General features: G+C 36.9%; 2 protein-coding genes and 1 long non-coding RNA gene across 3 annotated transcripts; all 3 read left to right on the forward strand.

The window, feature by feature from the left end:
- The first annotated feature begins 815 nt into the window (after positions 1–815).
- On the forward strand, positions 816–3,920 carry LOC132173209 (putative disease resistance protein At3g14460). The gene has a single exon (XM_059584722.1). It carries the CDS (start codon positions 816–818, stop codon positions 3,918–3,920), a length of 3,105 nt encoding a protein of 1,034 aa, XP_059440705.1.
- A 2,041-nt stretch (positions 3,921–5,961) lies between these two features.
- On the forward strand, positions 5,962–7,417 carry LOC132167668 (uncharacterized). The gene is made up of 3 exons (XR_009438702.1): positions 5,962–6,058; positions 6,144–6,396; positions 6,512–7,417. It is a non-coding gene; the product is annotated as an uncharacterized LOC132167668 (long non-coding RNA).
- Positions 7,418–14,932: 7,515 nt separating this feature from the next.
- LOC132173240 (putative disease resistance RPP13-like protein 1) lies at positions 14,933–17,835 on the forward strand. The gene is made up of 2 exons (XM_059584723.1): positions 14,933–17,681; positions 17,789–17,835. Exons 1-2 carry the CDS (start codon positions 14,960–14,962, stop codon positions 17,833–17,835), a joined length of 2,769 nt encoding a protein of 922 aa, XP_059440706.1. The 5' UTR covers positions 14,933–14,959.
- The last annotated feature ends 6,196 nt before the right edge of the window (positions 17,836–24,031 follow it).

Consider the following 24,031-nt stretch of genomic DNA (forward strand, 5'->3'; position numbering starts at 1 on the left):
CATCACTCCCATTAGCTGTTTCCGGTATACCTGTGGTTTAGAAAGCAAAACATATCACCTTCCTCCTTATCCTTTATTTTCTTCCGTTGCATTCTCCTTTTGCTCTGCCCTTCGCTCCATTGATCTTCCTTTCATTTGATCTTCCATTGCAATCTCACTTTGCTCTGCGGTTTGCAATCACCTTCCTTTACTTCCTTTTATTTCTTCCAATGGCTGGGGCCTTAGTGGGAGGAGCTTTTCTTTCCGCCTCCCTCCAAGTGTTATTTGACAGGATGGCATCTCTCGAATTCATGGACTTCTTTCGACAGCGCAAACTCAACAAAGGAGACGTAGAGAAGTTGAAGATAAGATTGTTGTCCGTGCATAAACTGTGCGAAGATGCCGAGGAAAAGCAACTTATGGATCTTTCTGTGAAAGAGTGGCTTCATAGCCTGAAAGATGTTGTCTACGATGCAGAAGACGTGTTAGACGAGATAGCCACTGAGGCCTTGCAGTGTAAGTTGGATGCTGAATTTCAAACCACTGCAACTAAGGTACGAAACTCCATCTCCACTTTTTTCAATCATTTTGTCAAGGAGATAGAGCCTAAGATAAAAAAGCTACTTGACAAACTAGAATATCTGGCAAGACAAAAGGATGATCTAGGTCTAAGAGAAGGCGTTGGAGGAGAATCATCAAAAAGATTTATCACGACTTCTTTGGTCGAAGAATCTGATATTTTTGGTAGGGATGATGATAAGGAAAAAATAATAAGCTTATTGGTCTTGGATGATGCATCTTGTAATAAAAATCTGTGTGTGATTCCCATAGTTGGCATGGGAGGAATTGGCAAGACCACCCTTGCTCAACTTGTGTACAAGGACAAGAGGGTGAAGGAGCATTTTCACCTTCAAGCATGGGTTTGTGTTTCGGATGAATTTGACGTGTTAAAGCTTACAAAAACAATTTTAGAAGAAGTAGGTTCGTCTACTAATACTGATAGTAATAATCTAAATTTGCTTCAACTTACACTAAATGAGAAATTGATGGACAAGAAATTTCTAATAGTTCTAGATGATGTTTGGAATGAGAATTATGTTGATTGGGAGATGTTAAGTAAGCCATTTAAATCTGGGGCACCTGGAAGTACGGTCATTGTAACTACACGCAATGACGATGTTGCATCAATCATGCGCACTATTCCAACTCACCGTCTAAATACGTTACTGGAAGAAGATTGTTGGTCACTATTTGCAAAACATGCATTCCTCGATGGCATCTTTGATGCACGTCCAGAGCTAGAAGCAATTGGTAGACAAATTGTGAAAAAGTGTGAAGGCCTACCTTTAGCAGCCAAGACGATTGGGGCTCTCCTGCGATCTAAACTAGATGTGGATGAATGGCAGAAGATATTGAAGAGCGAACTATGGGATTCGCCAATCGACAAGACAAACATTCTTCCAGCTTTAAGATTAAGTTACAAATATCTTCCCCAACAATTAAAGCAATGTTTTGCTTATTGTTCAATATTTCCCAAGGATTATGTTTTAGAAAAAGATCAAGTAGTCCTATTATGGATGGCAGAAGGTTTCTTAGAAGAAACTAGAAACAAAGGAATGGAAGAGGTTGGTGAAGACTACTTCCTTGCTTTGGCATCAAGATCATTGTTTGAACAATCAAGTGGCAACAAATCAGGTCTTATAATGCATGATCTTGTCAACGACTTGGCAAAATTTGTTTCTGGACAATTTACCTTTAGACTGGAGGTTGACAATTCTCAAGAAATTTTGAACAAGACTCGCCATTTGTCATATTTAAGAAAACGATATAACAACTTTAAGAAGTTTGAGGCACTTTACAAGTCTACTCGATTGCACACATTCTTGCCATTGAAGTTGTCACCATCAAGTAGTTACTACTTCTTAACAGAAAAAGTACCACTTGACTTATTGCCAAATCTAAGCTCATTGCGGGTGCTCTCTCTATCTCACCATTATAATAGGATTGAGTTGCCTGAATCAATTGGCAAACTTAAGCATTTACGTTATTTGAACCTTTCTTTCACTAAAATTATAAGGTTGCCTGATTCTATATGTAAGTTGTACAATTTGCAAACATTGAATTTATCAAGTTGTGAAGGTCTTTCTGTATTACCAAGAGATGTGTGGAAACTTGTTAATTTACGTCATCTTGATATTACTGGAACTATCATAAAGGAGATGCCAATGCAGTTGAGTAGACTAAAATGCCTACGAACATTAACTAAATTTTTCATCAGCAAACATAGTGGGGCTTGCATTGAAGAGTTGGGAAAACTGTCAAATCTCCGAGGAAGGCTTTCTATTTTAGAGCTCCAAAATGTTGTATCTCCTGAGGATGCTTTGAAAGCATGCTTGAAAGAAAGGAAGTACCTTGAGGAGTTGGTGTTGGAATGGAATGCATTAGATACTAATATTTCAGAATGTCAAAGATTTGTACTTGACAATCTTCGGCCTCATCATAACTTGAAAAGTCTCACTATCAACAACTATGGCGCTAAAACTTTTCCAGATTGGATAGGGCATCATTCATTCCTTAATACAGTGTCCCTTCGCTTAGAAAGCTGTAGACATTGTTGTAACTTGCCACCACTTGGGCGACTACCCTCTTTGAGGTACCTCTCTATTGTTGGGTTTGAAGAAGTAGTTAAAGTGGATCGTGAGTTTTATGGGAGCGATTCTTCATCGGCTAAGCCATTTGAAGCCTTGAAAGTTCTAAGGTACGAGCAAATGTTGAAGTGGGAGGAATGGACTTCTTTTGGTGCTGAAAATGAAGGTGGACCTTTTCCACAACTTGAAGAGCTTTATATTAGTTTATGCCCCAAGCTAACAGGAGAGCTGCCCATCCATCTTCCTTCTTTGGCCAAACTTGAAATTCTTGAATGTCCGCAGTTGGCTGCCTCACTCCCAAGGGCTCCTTCTTTGCACGAATTGTATTTTAAAAATATTAATGAGGTTCAGTTAAAGGAATTGCCAACCGGACTACAGAAGCTCAAAATTGAAGGATTTGAAGCACTAGAGTCTCTTCCCCAAGGACTGGTGGACTCCAATGGCTGCCTTCAAAAGTTAACAATCAAAAAGTGTATGAAGTTAGAGTTCCCAACACACTTTTCATCCCTTGAAACGTTGAAGTTGGACAATTGTGATTCCCTCAAGTCATTTCCATTAGATTTATTCTCAAAGCTTTATAAAATCAACATCTCTGGGTGTACGAATCTGGGATCATTTACTGCTTCAGAACAACATGGACGTGATTTAGTGACCTTGCATATTCACATTAGCAATTGCCCGAATTTTGTATCTTTTCCAAAAGAAGGAATTCGTGCCCCCAACCTTAAATCCTTTTGGGTACAAAAATGTGAAAGTCTGAGGTCACTGCCAGAGAAGATGCATATACTCCTCCCTTCTCTTGAAAAATTTGCTATAACCGATTGTCCAGAAGTTGAATTGTTACCTAAAGGGGGCTTTCCTTCCAATCTGCAAATTCTTAACGTTGAGTACTGTGAGAAACTCTTTGCTAGTCGGATGGAATGGGGTTTGCAAAAACTTTCGTCTATTAGACGTTTGTATATCGGTAGCAAATCTGAAGATGTGGTGTCTTTTCCAGAGCCAGGGTTGATGCCTTCTTGTTTGACTTCTCTTTCGTTCTATGGATTTCCAAATATGAAATCTTTGGACAAGAAAGGGCTTCAACACCTCACCTCTCTTCAAAAATTGTCGGTCAATGACTGCCCTAAGCTCAAGTACATGCCCAAAGAGGTGTTGCCTGCCTCGCTTTCAATTATACGTATCTATAGCTGCCCTTTGTTAAGGAAATGGTGGCAAAGTAAGAAAGGAAAAGAACGACGAAAGATTCCCGACGTCGATAACGTAATTTTTGATTGGGAAGTTTATATTGGTTGAGCCAAAAGCCTCGCAAGAGTCCCACTTTCAGTTATAATACCTGCACAACGATTAGGTAATTGCTTTTCTCAATCAGCTAATTATTAATATGATCCTCTTGCTTCTCGTAATAAATTTCGCTTCCTTTTATTAGTGTCGAATTGTTTGTCTATTTGTTTAATTAATTGTATGGGAAACTTTTAATTACCAGAATCTGGTAGTTCGAAGAGGTGGGTGACAATTACAAGAAGCAAGAAGCGGGCAAATAGATTCTATGATCCTGTGTGGCACGAATGCTTGAAGGTCAGCTAACAATCCAACTCTTAAATATTTGGTTCAGTTTTTCACGAATTGGGTCTATTTTATATTTGCTGAATTCAAGCCCATAAATTTATTTTATTTATAACAAAAAGTGTGGGATCTTTTTTATTAAAAAATGGTAACATCTGTGTTGATCTGATTTAGTTATCGTATGCACATGTTATATCTGATCTGCTTAGATTGTTATGTGCAACTCAGTGCAAGTGTTAACATATTGTTATTTTCTGATGAATAGGTACTGCAAATTTGGTGGTGCCTTGTTGGACTTATGGTGCGTACAAAATCGAGATCATGGGAATATTGGTCTCTTCTTTTCTGCAGTAGAGGCTTTGAATTGTCAATTTGTATCTTTCTCCTGAAAGCTGGCATGTGGGAAAAGGTAATGAATGGCAGCAGAGGATTTTTTATAGCCTCAGCATTTTCTTTTGTTTTTTTTTGTCTGACTTGTTTTGTTTCTCTTGAGTGCGTATAAACTACACACCACCATGTTAGTTTTAATCCACTTTATCTTCCATCCCTTCCAAAATGAGATGAAAAGATTCTGTTGAAATGGGACTTTTTCATGCCATTATTCAGTTAAATAGATTTATTTTTTTTATCCTAGGAGTTTCTCTGATATATTGCTTTCTATTTGTTAGGTGGCGTCATTCCTTTGGGTTTAGAAGAATTTGGGTTGATCATGAGCTTGAAGAAACCTGTTTGTTTGATTATATTTTAGTTCAAAGAGAATGCGGAAAGCTACAAACTTTTTTATCTTAAAAATGAAGAACAGGTTGATCTCTTTTTTCCTCCCCTGCTGTTGTGCTGCTTTACTGTTATTGTCAAGCACTCTGCTGACAGTTTTCTTTCAATATTTTATTTACAATTATGTATCTGAATATTTCTAAGGAAAGTACATACATCCCTTTCAATTTAGTTCAAAAATTGACAAACATGTAGGGGTAATATATGGTCCTATTTGGTTTTTTTAAGAAATGGATAAAAAAAGTTTGCATATAATTTTTTTTTAGAAAAAAGAACAAGAAGAAATCATGTTATTAGTGATTTTTCTAGAGTTTATCAACAATGATTGCTGTCATAATGGCTTTGTATAATGGAGTCATTTGTGATATAAGTCGTGGAAACTAACTCCTATTTAACAGGTGCCCAAAGATGTTGGATATCTTCATCTACAACCCAAATACCAGAAAATGGATGTTGGTGACATCCTTGGATTGGCATTTTGCCCATTTGGTTCTTCGTCAAAGATGGCCCCAAGTTTTAAGGTGGTTAGCATTCAGCATGCAAACTTTAACCAAATTTCTTAAGGGGGACAGAAAAATGGAAGACTTTGCTTGAAGCTTGTGAACACCATTAGAGATTTTTGTTTTCAAATAAGATACTTGTATGGAACTTTCCCTGATTCTTTGCAAAGCGGTGGGCAAGGGCTCGTAAATGCTATTGCTTTCAGTATTTCACCAATTGAGACAGATATCATATGGAACGTCCCCGTTTTGACCAATTATAAGGCCATCCATCTTTGTATCCTCTTCCATGTTGCTTTCATGTGGCATATCCCTTTCTGTTATCTAATATTAGTAGATATTATGAATCCAGAACATCCTCCAAGACCCTGTGATCAGACAGGTATGCTGATTTTCAAATTTCATTTCCCATAAGAGTGAAATTGGATTTTTTTTACTGTTTTCTGCGGTATATGGGTAGACTAACTGAAGCAGGGTATGTTTTCTGATTGGGAATTATGTGTTACTTTTTTCACCAACTGAAGCAGAAACAGAAACAGAATACTCAATTGAATGGTGTACAAGTGCACCAATACAACCCCAGAGCAATTACAAGTAATGACTATCTTATTGAAAGCAGAACTTCATGTTACCGATCGTACTTGAGAATCCCTTTATAATATTTCTGCTTCCCTGCCAGGTCACTGTCATTCTGTAAGCTTCAGAAGCAGAGGAATTCTCTCAAGTATTAACAAAGCCTCTCAGATCTCTCCTTTAGGATACACCTGGACAGATCTTTGTGGCATTTGAGAAACCAGGAGAAGTCCCAGCTTGTCATGTTGTATTGCTGTAATAGGTCAAGAGGTGGAAGCTCACCTTATATCAGATTCATTTTTCTTACACATTCACCGTCAGAGGTCAAGAGGCATTTATACCTCCTTGTTCAACAAAGGGTAATAATCGTGGGAATACAATGTTTCTTTTTCGAAAGTTTACCCACAACGACTAGTGTCATATTATGGCTTTGTATGATGGAGTCATTTGTGTTAACTATCTCCTATTTAACAGGTGCCCAAAGATGTTGGATATCTTCATCTCTACAACCCAAATACCAGAAAATGGATGGCGCTGACGCTGAGACATCTTTGTAAAATATCTGAACAACTACATGTTGTGGTGTAACTTGTATTTCACAAGTCATACGTGTGGCCCATTCGTTGTCTTTGGCTTATAGTGTTCTAGTAATATTTGCCTCTCCTTTTACAAGTAGTATTGGAGACTTGAGGTTATTACCCTAGCCGAAGTCAGTGTTCCACTACTACTTGTTTTTGGAGTATCCCTTCACCGACTTATTGCCTTATAAAAGGGAGGCTTTGCAACAAGGCAAAGTGGAAGAAAAATTAGAAGCCACATGTCTCATTAGGGTTTTCTCACTTTGCTGTGCCTTATGGCACTTAGAGAAGAATAGAGTTTTCTTTGTCAATTTTCTCTCTTGTGTGAGAGTGAGATTTAGGTGTATTGGGGCTTTGAGTTTTGAGTGATTTTCTTCCTGTTATCTTTGTACTCAATCTTTTATTAGTGAATTTCTTCCGGGTCGTCTTCGCCAGTGGATGTAGGCTTGTTAAGCCGAACCACTTATATCTTGATGTCTTGTGTGATTGATCTATTTTCTATTATGTTCTTTTCTACTTCTTTGGGATCCTATATTTAATTCCGTGCGCAACACTACATTTAAATACCAGGAAATTGATGGTGCCCATTTTATTCTTCGTCAAAGATGGCCCCAAGTTTAAAGGTGGTGAGCAATCAGCATGCAAACTTTGAACAGAATTCTCATCGGAAACAGGAAAATGGAAAACTTTCATTGAAGCTTGTGAAGATCATGAGGGATTTTTTTTTTTTTTCAAATAAGATAGTCGTATGCAAAGCAGTGGGCAAATGCTCGTAAAAATCGAAATGTTACCGCTTTCAGTATTTCACAAATTGAGACAACTTAATCTAACTTTTGTTTTCAATTCAAATATGTTCCTTTGTTTAGATACAAAGTTGTACAGTACAGCATGACTTGTTATAGGATCGTGCTGTCCTTTTTTGTGTCTTCTATGAATGCAAAATCAGATGTATTTTTCTAAATGTTTGCACTAATTCTTGCGATTTGAGAATAATTGTTCTCTTTCATTTTCACACAATTAGGAGAAAAATAAATTCGACTAATGCTTATGCATGATTTGGAAAATTGAATTTTGCTCAAGGGTAACCTGTGCACATTCATTCTTCATGTAATTTGATCCAAAATGATGCTCAGGCACCACCACATTATTGATCAAATCAGTTTCTACTATATCTTGGCCCTCAAATAGTGGTCTTAAGTAAAAGTTTAATAGCCTAGAGCATCATGACCCGAGATTTACCAATTCTTACAACCAAGATTCCAGCCTCAAGACTAAGAAAGCCTGTCTTTTCCGGATGCAATCATTTAACATGTAATTAGTTACATGTCTCAGCAACATATTCAACCAATAGTAAAGACACGCTAAAAACTTCCTCTAATAATTGAGCAACATCCATCATTTCTTTCTTCCAGATGAATGAAGTTGCCGGGCACTTGCTCTTAGGGAGTGAAGTTTTGGAACTATGTGGTAACTTTTGTCATTTAGGTTCGTGCCCACTATTTTCCTATGGTTTCTCATGCATAATCAAACACTTAAAAAATTCAATTTTCCTAATCTAAGTTTAAGAATAAACCCTCTACCTCCTTTTCTCACCCTTTACAAAAATTGACAAACTTTCCTCCAAACTTCGCTACCAATCAGCTAGGCTAAGATGACTAAGTTATCTTCTTCTTTTTTTCTGCATAGGTGCTTGGTTATCTACATACCCTTCACTGCATATGGATTTTCTGTTGCAAACAATTTCAACTAAGAGTGTGTGCTATGAAAAATATATATACGACTCCAAACGACACCTATAAGGGGCTGAATAGGTGTATGCAAATAATATGCGGAATTAAAACTAAACAATCATACAACCAAAATATGTAAAACAATAAATCACATGGATAGAGATATTTGGTTACGAAAATGAAACTATTTAGAAAACTCTCTAAATGTAAAACCTCTCTGGGGCTGCCAAACTTAGAAAATCAACTAAATCAGTAAAAGAATACGGATTACAAGAAGTTCACACTTACAAAACCTTTGAAGCTGACACTCTTGCATAAGGCAAGCAACCCACTTAACTTTTACCGAGTAGCCCTTTCCATAACATCTGGCACAATCCTTCTACGTGATCTCCCTTCACTAGAACTCCGATTGACTTCAATTGTATACGATCTGTGATACAGACACAACATTTTACTCTAAGAGAGACTAACCCTAACACTCAATATCTTAAACGCTCTCTTAGCACAAACTACAGAACTCTATATGCAAAACTCGTACCTCTATCTTCTATATGTATTTATAACATTTACAAAACCCTAGACCTAGGCCCACTAAAAAACACGTATTTGGCCATAATACGATCAGGGTGTCCTGACAAGTTAATGGCATTGGAACCCAAAGTTGTTTACCACGATATAAAAATTGAGTAACATTTCAGTTGACATGCTGTGGAATCCAAAGGTTTCAAATTTTGGCCTTGCCAAGCTCCTCTGCTGAGAGAGTAGCTACATTACCAGTGTCATGAGAACATTTGGGTATGTAGGGCTGCGTTTTTATCTGAGGCCTGCGTGCCAGTGTGGCTAAAGAGGTAACAAGTCTTTTTTTGTTTATATTTTTTGTAGTAGTTATGTAGTATAGAAGAATATTGTTTTTGTGTTTTCTGCCTATTCAATCATATGGCAGTGTGTCTTATTTATAATAACAAAGAGATTATTTTGTTTACAAGATCAATAACTGATAGAAACCAAATCCTAAATTGTCTTTGAGAAGTAATTCACTTCAGTTCTTGTTTCTGCAAGAGTTTCTGTTTGAACAAAGTTCCTTTGTCATTATCTTTATCACAATCAGTTGTTTGTGATTTATCTGTTCCAATACACCCCCTCAAACTCGACGTGGGCATGCTAACGTTGAGGTTGGATTTTAGCACCAGGAACTTCTGTGAAACTAAAGGTTTGGTAAGGATGTCAGCTATTTGGTCTTTCCCAGAGATGAAATGAATGTCAAGTTCCTTGGCAGCCACTAAGTCACGAACAAAATGATAGTCGATGGCAATATGTTTTGTTCGTGCATGAAACATAGGATTGGAGGAGAGATATGTGGCTCCGATATTGTCACAATGTAAGATCGGAGGATGCTGGAAATGCTGACCAAGTTCACGAAGAAGAGCTTGAATCCCTACCAATTCGGATGAGGCATTTGCTAAGGCTTTATACTCAGATTCGGTGCTAGATCTTGATACCGTGGGCTGCTTTTTCGAACTCCATGAGAGTAGATTTCTGCCGAGAAAGGTACAATATCCAGAAGTTGATCGACGATCATCGGGGCATCCCGCCCAGTTAGAGTCTGAATATGCTGTGAGAGAATGCGAAGATGAGCGATATATTGAGAATGTATGATCACTTGTGAACTTTAAGTAACGCAGGATGCGCTTGACTGCTGTCCAATGGGTGTCTCGGGGTTCCTGCATGGATTGTGATACCTTGTTTACGGCAAATGACAAATCTGGCCATGTGAGAGATAGATACTGAAAAGAGCTCACTGTGCTACGATGCGGGCTTGAGAGTGAGCCGAGAATAGAGTCTCAAGTGTGAGCCAAACCTCTCAAGAGGAGGACAAGTTGAGAACATGTGGTAGTATTTCCGCTTCTAAGGTGGAAACAATTACGCTGAGGACCTGTTTATCTTGATGATACCAAGTTTGGTATGCTGGGTTATCAGCCGTTTCTGCAGTTTCAGTGAGGGTCTGTTTGGGAGGAGGGGGTGGGTTGGTACCGTCGACATAACCAAAGAGGCTATGCCCTTCTAGAAGGTTTGTGACTAAAAACTTCCACAGATTGTAGTTGTCAAAATTTAGTTTGAGGGTAGTATGATGATTATGGGATTGGAGAGTTGATACACGAGCAGAAGAATCAGCCATTGATCACTTTTTCTTTCTTTCCTTTTTTTTTTTTTTTTGTGAACTCTTCTATTCTTCTTCTACGAACTCGACGCAAAGATGATGCGGGTCAGTGACGGGCTGCGTGGGTGAATGGACGATCTGCAGTGATGGATTGGTGATGCCGAGGGTCCGGAAGTGAACGGAAGTGTCGCGGTGTCGTGGGTTTGGACGGTGAACAACAGGTCTGGCGTGCGACCGGCGATCTGCAGGGGTGTGTGGCCGGATCTCCAGCAGTGGTGGATCTCCGGCAAGCTGGTCGGCGAACAGCGGTCACACCGGTGGAGGTCCCGTCAGTCCGATTTGGGTCAGCCGTGCGCTGGGTCTCCTGCAGTCCGGTTTGGAGGCCGGCGATGTCATGTGGCTTGGGTCTCCTGCGAACGGCAGTGAACGAAACAGCAACACCGTGGGTTTGCAGGTCCTCAGATCAGCAGGTCCGGTGGTGAACAGCAGCTCCGGCAGTGCAGAGATCCGGCAGTGTGGGTCCGGCGGTGTTGTGGCAGATCTAGTGTTGCGGGTCTGCGGTCTGGTGTTGCGGCTTGGAGGTGTTGCGGGACTGGGTTGCTTCCATGGAGAGGTCCGGCAGTCTCGCAGGTCTGGTCGTGAAGGGGAGCTCTGGCTTGGCATATGAGTCTAGGAGCAGGGCGTTTTTACAAACTCAAAAAGAAATCAAGTAATTGAAATCAATCTGAAAGATAAGAAATATAAAGGAAAATCTAACAATTGGTGTTAGCCTGTTGGCTCTGATACCATATAGAAGAATATTGTTTTTGTGTTTTCTGCCTATTCAATCATATGGCAGTGTGTCTTATTTATAATAACAAAGAGATTGTTTTGTTTACAAGATCAATAACTGATAGAAACCTAATCCTAAATTGTCTTTGAGAAGTAATTCACTTCAGTTCTTGTTTCTACAAGAATTTCTGTTTGAACAAAGTTCCTTTGGATCTTTATCACAATCAGTTGTTTGTGATTTATCTGTTCCAATATGTAGCTCCTGAATATGCAAGCACAGGCATGCTGAACAAAAGAAGCAATGAGTACAGTTTTGGGATTCTCATGATAGAAATCATTTCTGGAAGGAACCCAATTGATTACAGCCGATCTTCGGAAGAGGTTTGCACTATATTCTTAATATCACTTTGCTTCAAATATGGTAGAATTCCCATGTCAACTTAGTTGAGTGTCTTAAGAATATGGTCGCAAACAGGAATCCAGGAGTATTAATGGATCCAAAGCTACCTGAGAAGCCTACTGCAAGGACATTGAAGCTGTCTCCTCTTGTGGCTTTACGTTTTGTAGACCCTAATGCACGGAAGCGGCCAAAAATGGGACAAGTTATACATATTCTTGAAGCTGAAGACACTCCACTCCATTCAAAGAAGCATGCATTCAACTCTGCTCAAAATTCATTTCAAATTCAGTGTTATACTATTCGTAAAACGAAATGGAAACTTAAAAGGCTAATGAGGTGATGGAAATGATTATGACAGCAGCAATTTTGTTTATGTTTTGAGTTTTCAGAACTTTATTTGTGAGTCTTATAATAAATTTTGTGCCTTAAGATCCTTAGCCACCTACAGCTTGCATGGCATTGTAGTTTCAGGTCAGAACTTTGAGCGTGTGGTTCTATATATGATGAGGGTTCCTTTATCTACATGATAACTTATACTAAGATTATTCTTTTGGTACATATATTTTGGATCACCTATCGATTATCTACTTATGATAGCTTGAAAGACCTCATTTGGCGATATGGTGATTATGTTTAGGAGAAACCTGAAAGTGCAAGTCGGGGACACGCATCATATGTAAAGGTCTTGTCTTTTATCCGAGATTCAGAAAACTGAATTGGTTTTGAGGGAACCTCAGCACGTTCATTCTTGAGGGAACTTGATCCGAAATGATGCTTAGACACCACATTAATGTATAGATCAAAACACTTTACTATCTCTTAACCCCAACAAGAGCGATCTAAAGTATAAGCCAAACAATAAGGACCTCTTGAGATGTTAAAATATTAATTAAATTATTATATTCATATTTTATTTATTTATATAAGTTTTTGAAATAATTGATAATTTAATATATGTTTCTATGGTTATATTATGCCCTTTTCAACATGTTCTTCAGCGACTGTTTGAAAATTTCAAGTTCTCATAATCAAATTACAGTACAGCCAGCATCTTTACAAAAACTCATGCCCTTTTTTGGTGGTTTCAGGTGTTTTAAATAAATAACATCGCATTCAATCGAACAACGATGTCCAAAGCTTAATTACCAACAAAATTGAGAAACGAAGACTGTTTTCCGTATCCAACTAGGGTGCCAGCCTTGTCTAAAAATCAGCAACTCACAAATAGCTTCTAAACAAAACAAAAAAAATGAAATTCATAACACTTTTTTAAAGATATTGTTATGAAAGATACAAGGAATTATGTGGTAACTTTTGTCATTTAGGTCCAATGGATTATCTTACAAGATAATGAAATTATTGGAGGATTGAGATACCTTTGGTTCTTCCTCTCAAATAAGATAATAGAAAAAAAATATAAAAAAGCCCCATCAACTAAAGGTTATTTTTTAAAAAGTCCCATTAAGTTTAAAGTATGCTAAAGTGGTATATCAAATTATCAAAGTGTGCAAATAATGCCACTATTTTTATTATATTCCTATAATACTATTATTCTCTTAAAAACTAAAATAAAATAAAAAACTAAGCTAAATTATTTTTTTAAATAAAAATAAAATAATAAAAAAATTCAAAGGGTTTTACAAATCGTCATGCGATATAAAAAATAGGGATAAATACAAAATCAGATGTGACCGGCAAGCCACTCAGAGGTGGCCAGGGGTGGCATGCGGCCACCTCCATTGCAGGCCACCCCAACCAGATCTAGGGGTGGCTCACACGCCACCCCTTTCCTTTTAAAAGAAAAAATATATATATATATATATATATAGAGTTTTTTTTATTTTATTTCAGTTTTTAAGTGAATAAATGTATTATAGGAATATAATAAACAACGTGGTAATTTTGAAACATTTTTGTAATTTGATGTTCAAGAGATTTTTTTATATTTTTTTTCCAAAAATAATCTAAAACATTTTTGGGGAAAAACTATTTCCAACAGCTATTATTGCAAGGATAGATCGCTTTGTTTCTTCCTCTCAAATATGCTGTTGTGTAATTAGTTCCTTTGTTTAGATACATGCATTTTATCAATTAGTATATAATTAGTTCCTCTGAATTTCAATTCAAATATGATGGAAAAATGGTCTCTCGAATAAAATAATAGAAAAATATTTAGATACTATAACTTTTATTACAAAGTGAGATATGTCAATTCATATTTCATAAAAATAATTAAAAGATATTGATCATCCAAATTATTTGCTTAATTATCAACTACCAAATTAATTTGTACATTACTTTCTAGGAAATTTATGCTTCACGTACGTCCAATCAAGATCCCCACTTATGCAATTATTGATTTGAGAATTTAATGGTGAAAACAATGTCCATGAAATTGCTGCCTCCCATCAATTGAGTGTTTACTTTTACTCGTCCATGAGCCGTGTGGGTCCATCACTCCCATTAGCTGTTTCCGGTATACGTTCTGTGGTTTAGAAAGCCAAGCATATCACATTCCTCCATTTCCTTCATTTTCTTCCATTGCATTCTCCTTTTGCTTTGCCGTTTGCTCCATTCATCTTCCTTCATTTGATCTCCCATTGCAATCTCACTTTGCTCTGCCGTTTGCAATCACCTTCCTTCATTTCCTTTTATTTCTTCCATTACAAACCAGAAAACATGGCTGGGGCCTTAGTGGGAGGAGCTTTTCTCTCAGCCTCCCTTCAAGTGTTATTTGACAGGATGGCGTCTCCCGAATTCGTGGACTTCTTTCGGCAGCGCAAATTCAACAAAGGAGATTTAGAGAAGTTGAAAATAGCATTGCTGTCCGTGCATAAACTGTGCGAAGATGCAGAGGAAAAGCAACTTATGGATCTTTCTGTCAAAGAGTGGCTTCATATGTTGAAAGACGTTCTCTACGATGCAGAAGACGTCTTAGATGAGATAGCCACTGAAGCCTTGCAGCGTAAGTTGGAAGCTGAATTCCAAACCACTTCAACCAAGGTACGAAACTCCATCTCTACTTTTTTCGGTCATTTTGTCAAGGAGATAGAGCCAAAGATAAAAGAGCTACTTGATAAACTAGAATATCTAGCAAGACAAAAGGATGTTCTAGGTCTAAAAGAAGGCGTTGGAGGAGAATCATCAAAAAGATTTATCACGACTTCTTTAGTCGAAGAATCTGATGTTTTTGGTAGGGATGAAGATAAGGAAAAAATAATAAGCTTATTGGTCTCAAATGATGCATCTTGCAATGAAAATCTGTGTGTGATTCCCATAGTCGGCATGGGAGGAATTGGCAAGACCACCCTTGCTCAACTTGTATATACGGACAAGATGGTGAAGGAGCATTTTGACCTTCAAGCATGGATTTGTGTTTCTGATGAATTTGACGTGTTAAAGCTTACGAAAACAATTTTAGAGGAAGTAGGTTCGTCTGCTAATACCGATAGTAAGAATCTAAATCTTCTTCAACTTACACTAAATGAGAAATTGATGGGGAAAAAATTTTTTCTCGTTCTAGATGATGTTTGGAATGAGAATTATGTTGATTGGAAGATGTTAAGCAAGCCATTTAAATCTGGGGCATCTGGAAGTATGGTCATTGTAACTACACGCAATGATGATGTTGCATCACTCATGCGCACTGTTCCGACTCATCGTCTGAAGATGTTACTGGAAGAAGATTGTTGGTCACTATTTGCAAAACATGCATTCCTCGATGGCATCTCTGATGCACATCCAGAGCTAGAAGGAATTGGTAGACAAATTGTCAAAAAGTGTGAGGGCCTACCTTTAGCAGCCAAGACGATTGGGGCTCTCCTGCGATCTAAACTAGATGTGGATGAATGGGAGAAGATATTGAAGAGCGAACTATGGGATTCGCCAATTGACAAGACAAACATTCTTCCAGCTTTAAGATTAAGTTACAAATATCTTCCACCACAATTAAAGCAATGTTTTGCTTATTGTTCAATATTTCCCAAGGATTATGTTTTAGAAAAAGATCAAGTAGTCCTATTATGGATGGCAGAAGGTTTTTTAGAAGAAACTAGAAACAAAGGAATGGAAGATGTTGGTGAAGACTACTTCCGTGCTTTGGCATCAAGATCATTGTTGGAACAATCAAGTGCCAATAAATCAGGTTTTATAATGCATGATCTTGTCAATGACTTGGCAAAATTTGTGTCTGGACAATTTACCTTTAGATTGGAGGTTGACAATTCTCAAGAAATTTCGAACAAGACTCGCTATTTGTCTTATTTTAGAAATGAATTTGATAACCTTAAGAAGTTTGAGGTTCTTTACGAGGCTACTCGATTGCACACATTCTTGCCATTGGAGTTGTCACCATCAAGTCATGATGACTACTTTTTAACAAAAAAAGTACCACTTGACTTACTGCCAATTCTAAGCTCACTGCGGGTGCTCTCTCTATCTCAATATCAAAATATGATTGAGTTACCTAAATCAATTGGCAAAATTAAGCATCTACGTTATTTGAACATTTCTTCCACTGCAATTCGAAAGTTGCCTGATTCCATGTGTAAGTTATGCAATTTGCAAACATTGAATTTATCAGGTTGTAAAGATCTTTCGGTATTACCAAGAGATATGCAGAAACTCGTTAATTTACGTCATCTTGATATTACTGGAACTGCTATAAAGGAGATGCCAATGCAGTTGAGTAGACTAAAATGTTTACAAACATTAACTAAATTTATCATCAGCAAACATAATGGAGCTTACATTGAAGAGTTGGGAAAACTTTCAAATCTTCGAGGAAGGCTTTCTATTTTAGAACTCCAAAATGTTGTATCTCCGACGGATGCTTTGAAAGCATGCTTGAAAGAAAGGAAGTATCTTGAGGAGTTGGTGTTGGAATGGAATGCATTAGATACTAATATTTCAAAATGTCAAAAATCTGTACTTGACAATCTTCGGCCTCATTGTAACTTGAAAACTCTTACTATCAACAACTATGTCGCTGAAACTTTTCCAGATTGGGTCGGCCATCATTCATTCTTTAATATAGTGTCCCTTCGCTTAGAAAACTGTAGACATTGTTGTAACTTACCACCACTTGGGCAACTATGCTCTTTGCGGGACCTCTTTGTTGTTGGGTTTGAAGAAGTAGTTATAGTGGATAGTGAGTTTTATGGGAGCGATTCTTTATCAGCTAAGCCATTTGGAGCCTTGAAAGTTCTAAGGTTCGAGCAAATGTTGAAGTGGGAGGAATGGTCTTCTTTTGGAGCTGAAAATGAAGGCGGACCTTTTCCTCAACTTGAAGAGCTTTATATTAGTTTATGCCCCAAGCTAACAGGAGAGCTGCCCATCCATCTTTCTTGTTTAGCCAAACTTGAAATTCTTGAATGTCCGCAGTTGGCTGCCTCACTCCCAAGGGCTCCTTCTTTGCACGAATTGTATTTAAAAAATTGTAATGAGGTTCAGTTAAAGGAATTGCCAACCGGACTGCAGAAGCTCAAAATTGAAGGATTTGGCGCACTAGAGTCTCTTCCCCAAGGACTGGTGGACTCCAACGTTTCATCCCTTGAAACGTTGGAGTTGGACAATTGTGATTTCCTCAAGTCATTTCCATTAGATTTATTCCCGAAGCTTTATAAAATCAACATCTCTGGGTGTACGAATCTGGAATCATTTACAGCTTCAGAACAAGATGGACGTGATTTAGTGACCTTGCATATTCACATCAGGAATTGCCCGAATTTTGTATCTTTTCCAAAAGGAGGAATTCGTGCCCCCAACCTTAAATACTTTTGTGTCATTAATTGTGGAAGTCTGAGGTCACTGCCAGAGAAGATGCATATACTCCTTCCCTCTCTTGAGTATTTTCATATAAGTGATTGTTCAGAAGTTGAATTGTTACCTGAAGGAGGCTTTCCTACCAATCTGGGACTTCTTGCTGTTATTTCTTGTGAGAAACTCTTTGCCAGTCGAATGGAGTGGGGTTTGCAAAAACTCTCGTCTATTAGAGATTTGATTATCGGTAGCGAATCTGAAGATGTGGTGTCTTTTCCAGAGCCAGGGTTGATGCCTTCTTGTTTGACTTCTCTTTGGTTCTATGGATTTCCAAATATGAAATCTTTGGACAAGAAAGGACTACAACACCTCACCTCTCTTCAAGAATTGGTGGTCCGTGACTGCACTAAACTCAAGTACATGCCCAAAGAGGTGTTGCCTGCCTCCCTTTCTACTGTACGCATCTCTAACTGCCCTTTGTTAAGGAAGTGGTGGCAAAGCAAGAAACGAAAAGAAAGACGAAAGATTCCCGACGTCGATAACGTAATTTTTGATTGGGAAGTTTATATTGGATGAGCGAAAAGCATCGCAAGAGTCCCATTTTCAGTTATAATACCTGCACAACGATTAGGTAATTGCTTTTCTCAATCAGCTAATTATAAATATGATCCTCTTGCTTCTCGTAATAAATTTTTCTATTTCTTTCATGTATATATATATAAGATCTTTTCTTTGTCCGACAAATGTCGTTTCCTTTTATTACTGTCGAATTGTTTGTGTATTTGTTTAATTAATTGTATCGGAAACTTTAAATTAGCAGAATCTGGAAGTTCGAAGAGCTGGGTGACATTTACAAGAAGCAAGAGGCAGGCAAATAGATTCTATGATCCTGTGAAGCTTGAATGCCTGAAGGTTAGCTAATAATCCAACTCCTAAATATGGTTTAGGATCTCTTTTATTCCGGTCTTGCCTTAAATGATACAGTTCTTCTTGTAAATGTGCTCAAATCTATATAAAACGCAGACCAGTTTATAGGGAAGAATTATGAATGAAAGGACTTGTGAAGAAATTATGGAGTAAATATAATAGATAGAACAAAGAACCAATATCTAATCTGAACTTATGTTTTAATGTGTCCTTAAAACATAAATCATATAATCAGTAAACTCATGTTACAAAAATTATGGTGCAGAAAAAAGAATGTCATGGGATGAAGGGCAAGTCTTAAAGTATTAGTGGAGGCACAGAATCTGAATGAATGAAATGTGTGGAGACAAGCTGGAAAGAGAGCCGAATTTGTTGTGCAGCTCAGATCTGTTGTGTGTGGAGTGTGAGTGTGTTTTTACATATTATTTCAGTTTCTTAAGAATTATTGTTCTGTTTTTAGTGTGAGGAATGTCGTCAAGAATTTTTTGGTACTGAAAGTGTTACTATTTATATATTGATTCCGACCTATAGTTATTTTATAATGAATAGGTACTGAAAATTTGGTGGTGCCTTGTTCGACTTATGGTGCCTACAAAATCGAGATCATGGAAATATTGCTCTCTTCTTTTCTGCAGTAGAGGCTCTGAATTGTCAATTTGTACCTCTCCTGAAAGCTGGCTTGTAGGAAGAGTTAATGAATATAACTCCTATTTAACGGGTGCCCAAAGATGTTGGATATCTTCATCTACAACCCAAATACCAGAAAATGGATGTTGGTGACATCCTTGGATTGGCATTTTTGCCCATTTGGTTCTTCGTCAGAGATGGCCCCATGTTTTAAGGTGGTTAGCATTCAGCATGCAAACTTTAACCAAATTTCTTACGGGGGACAGGAAAATGGAAGACTTTCCTTGAAGCTTGTGAAGACCATGAGAGATTTTTGTTTTCAAATAAGATACTTGTATGGAACTTTCCTTGATTCTTTGCAAAGCGGTGGGCAAGGGCTCGTAAATGCTATTGCTTTCAGTATTTCACCAATTGAGACAAATATCATATGGAACGTCCCCGTTTTGACCAATTATAAGGCCATCCATCTTTGTATCCTCTTCCATGTTACTTTCATGTGGCATATCCCTTTCTGTTATCTAATATTAGTAGATATTATGAATCCAGAACATCCTCCAAGACCCTGTGATTAGACAGGTATGCTGATTTTCAAATTTCATTTCCCATAAGAGTGAAATTGGATTTTTTTTTACTGTTTTCTGCGGTATATGGATTATGGATAGACTAACTGAAGCAGAGTATGTTACAGAGTTTCTGATAGGGAATTATGTGTTATTTTTTTCACCAACTGAAGCAGAAACAGAATACTGAGTGAATGTTGTACAAGTGCACCAATACAATCCCAGAGCAACTACAAGTAATGACTATCTTATTGAAAGCATAACTTCATGTTACCAATCGTACTTGAGAATCCCTTTATAATATTTCTGCTTCCCTGCCAGGTCACTGTCATTGTGTATGCTTCAGAAGCAGGGGAATTCTCTCACGTATTAACAAAGCCTCTCAGATCTCTCCCTTAGGACACAGCTGGACAGATCTTTGTGGCATTTGAGAAACCAGAAGAAGTCCCAGCTTGTCTTGTTGTATTGCTGTGATAGGTCAAGGGGTGGAAACTCACCTTATATCACCTTATATCAGATTCATTTTTCTTACACATTCACCATCAGAGGAGGTCAAGAGGCATTTAAGCATCCTTGTTCAACAAAGGGTAATAATTGTGGGAATACAATGTTTCTTTTTCGAAAGTTTACCTACAAAGAATGCTGTCATAATGGCATTGTATGATAGAGTCATTTGTGTTAACTATCTCCTATTTAACAGGTGCCCAATTGAGACAGCTTAATGTAGCTTTTGTTTTCAATTCAAATATGTTCCTTTGTTTAGATACAAAGTTGTACTGTACAGCATGACATGGAATAGGACCGTGCTGTCCTTTTTTGTGTTTTCTATGAATGCAAAATCAAATGTGGATTTTGGTGCATTGAAGTCATATTATTTTTAATGTATTTTTCTAAATGTTTGCAGTAATTCTTGCGATTTGAGAATAATTGTTTTCTCTTTCATTTTTCACACTATCAGGAGAAAAATAAATTCCATTAACGCTTATGCATGATTTGGAAAATTGAATTCTTCTCAAGGGTAACCTGTGCACATTCATTATTCATGTAATTTGATCTAAAATTATGCTTTGGCAGCACAATATTATTGATCAAAACAGTTTCTACTATCTCTTGACCCTCAAAGAGTGATCTAAAGTAAAAGTTTAATTGCCTAGAGCATCATGACCCGAGATTTACCCAGATGTCAGCCTCAAGACTGAGAAAGCTTGTCTTTTCTTGATGCAATCATTTTACAAGTAATTAGTTACAGGTCTCAGCAACATATTCAACCTATAGTAAAGACATACTAAATGTTACAAGAAATTAGTAATCTCAGTAACAAGATTAGCTGAACCCAAGATTACATGATGTTTTACTTGCAATAAATCCTTGGTTAAGACATACAAGCTAAGAACTTGGCACTGTACAGCTAAAAACTTCCTCTGATAATTAACCAACATCCATCTTTTCTTTCTTCCAGATGAATGAAGTTGCAGGGCACTTTTGTCATTTAGGTCCAATGAATTCTTTTATAAGATAATGTAATTATTGGAGGAGATACCTTTGGTTCTTGGTTCTTTCTCTCTAATAAGATAATCTAGAACACCTGTTAACAGTTGTTTTCACGTCTACAAGCACAATTATTTTCCTCATTTCTAATAGTTATTACACGACTAATTTGACCCACTCAACCATATATTCTACAGAAATGAGGGTGGCTGTATTAGGTAATTAATAATCATATTTTAAGCAAGATGATGTTCATCTTATGCTTAAAATAATTGAATATGTATATGAGGTTAATGACTTGTTCTCTACTTACCCCCTCATTAATTTATTAGAGATACATTATTGCAAGAGAGAGCTTTGGTTATTCCTCTCTACTAAAATAATTTAATTAATTATCTCAAATTCAATGATAATTTTAAAAGTCACATCATATTTAAAAAAACACAAGAAGATGCTTATACTTATAACTTCAAACAAATGCTTATAATACCAAGAAGATGCTTAAGATTTGTCCATTATTTTTTCTTCTCTCTTTATTATCAGAGAGAAAGAGGAAACGTCAAGAAAGAAGACAAGGGAAGGTGAGAGTGGGGAGCAGGTGAAGAAAAGAGGGGAACAAGAGATGCATGATTGAGGGGGAAGAAAAATAAATTAAAAAGGCAAAAGGGAAAGATGTGTCAGTCGGTGAAAGGGGAAAAAAAAACAGTGGAAGAAAATGAAGGGGAAGGTGGTGCGCGGTTGAACTTAAAAGGATAGGGATGGTTTATTTAAATGGAAACTAAACAAATCGGCCAATCCATCCTAAAAGAAACCCAAAAATCGACCCATAAGCTTGCTTTGATCTGTCTCTCTTACTGCCTGTTCGTTTCTCTCCCAGGTTTATGCTTCTTGCTCTCTTCCTCTCATGTTATTTCCATCTATTTCTATCCCATTCCCACGCACTCTCTCGGCTTCATCATCCAGCAATAAAATCTGTGCTTGAGTGGGAGGAAGAGACAAAGAGGAAAAGAAAGGATAAAAAATTTGGGAGTGGTATGTTGGGAAAAAGAAGGAAAAGGAAAGAAAAGAGAAAGAAAGATAAAAAAAAAAATTGAGTAGAAAAGAGTGAGTGGAGATGTTGGTAAAGTGGTGGGACGTGTGGGGAAGAGAGAGGAGAAGAGAAAAATATAAGAAAAGGGGAAAGGTGTCGGCAGGCGTAGGAGAAAAGAGAAAAGAGAAAGGAGAAAGGAGAAAAGGAGAAGAAAAATGGGGAATGTGTGCATGACCATCACTCTTAAAAAAAAAATATCAATCATTCACTATTTTGATCGCCATCTAAATTGATACTTAAATATTCTGCTCGCCCCATTAAATTATTTTATCTCTTAAATCACTCAATAAAATAATATGAAAATAATATCTCATAAAAAATCAAGCCTTATGATGTAATAATCTCAAATCAATATTCATACTTATAATATTTATATAAATTCATAAATTCATCGAGAATGAATATTCTTACCTAATATGAATATTAAAATAATATTTATCTTCAAAATAATATTTTTAAATGAGTTTTAAAATCTGGGGCATTACAAGTGTGCTGCTATATTTGCTTTTCTTCTTGTATGCATCACAAGCCAAAACTAAAAGTTTTGCAAAACAATCTTCGCATCCTTAATTAATATATATACCATATCTCCATCATAGTTGGTCTTCCGTCTAAAAAGCATGAATTATTTTTAAAGCATCACCTTCTATAATAACGTTTTGTAGACCCAAATCTCTTTAAAAAAATTACTGCCTTCCAAGATGAATAACACATACTACAACTTTTATTACAAAGTGACGTGTCAATTCATATTTGATAAAATAATTAAAAGATATTGATCATCCAAATTATTTGCTTAATTATCAACTACCAAATTAATTTGTAAATTACTTTCTAGGAAAAGTTAATAATTTAAGCTTCGTGTCCAATAAAGATCCCCACTTAAGCAATTACTGATTTGAGAATTTAATGGTGAAAGCAATGTCCATGAAATTGCTTTCTTTTTTTTTTTTCTTCGTTTAGGTGATGGGAAATGAAACGGCTTTATTGTCATGTGATGTGGGCTCCTTACTACTATGGTGCCTACATCCTAGGAAAGAAAAATAAGACTATATTATACATGGTGAAAGCATTAATGTCCATGGTGCAAGTGTTCCTAGTCAAAAAATCAGCTCCCCACTTTACTTTTTCTTTGATTCCTTTTTCTTTTTCTTTTCTCTAAGCAAATTGGGAAACAATTACATGGGTTCAACATACCCAAAAATGATTGAATATCTTATAACAAACTCAAAACGAAAAGCACAGCGTAAGAAATATAACCAAATAGTAAGAAATATGCCAAAAAGTGTTACGGTCCTTGTGGAATACACTAATTAGTAATTGAAATGAAAACCAAATGAATGCCGTTAAATCACATGTTGTGGAGCCAACGCAACTAGCCACACAATCAGCCAACATATTCTTTGGTAAGGGGGATTCTTTAGTAGATTTTTTTGTGACTAATTTGACGTAATAAATTTAAAACTAGGAGCCCATTTGTCAAATTACTCTCATCTTGTTATAATTGAACTGAATTAGAACTTTGAATCTTTATTTAGGAACTTTATTAATAAACCAGTTTTTAGAAATCTCAACCGAAGCAATAAAATCCTGAATCATATATATTTCAAAACCCAAACTTCAATGCTTTTCTCTTATGAGTGAGCATACAAGACAAACTAATTAATTATCATTTCCATACAATTTTTGAATGATACTTATTTTAAATTTATCTTAATTATCATATTTTTCTTCAACTCATTACCAATAATGGAGGCTTTAAAACAGCATCAGTTTACCTGCTTTCCATTTTCTTTGATTGATTACTCTGAGTTAATCACGTGGTGTGGAGTCCACCACAAAGCTGCCGCAAATGGTAATTTTACTCATCCATCAGCCGTGTGGGTCCATTTCTTTTTTTCCCGA

Source organism: Corylus avellana, chromosome ca1 (genome assembly GCF_901000735.1).
Source record: "Corylus avellana chromosome ca1, CavTom2PMs-1.0".
In the NCBI taxonomy this organism is placed as follows: domain Eukaryota; kingdom Viridiplantae; phylum Streptophyta; class Magnoliopsida; order Fagales; family Betulaceae; genus Corylus; species Corylus avellana.

What these genes read in the sequence shown, in the direction of transcription:
- LOC132173240 (XM_059584723.1), top strand. Translation starts at nt 14,960, where the DNA reads ATGGGAGGAATTGGCAAGACCACCCTTGCTCAACTTGTATATACGGAC. An exon ending in TATTAGAGATTTGATTATCG is followed by an intron (nt 17,682 to 17,788) that starts GTAGCGAATCTG and finishes TCTTTGGACAAG; the next exon opens with AAAGGACTACAACACCTCAC.
- LOC132173209 (XM_059584722.1), top strand. Translation starts at nt 816, where the DNA reads ATGGGAGGAATTGGCAAGACCACCCTTGCTCAACTTGTGTACAAGGAC.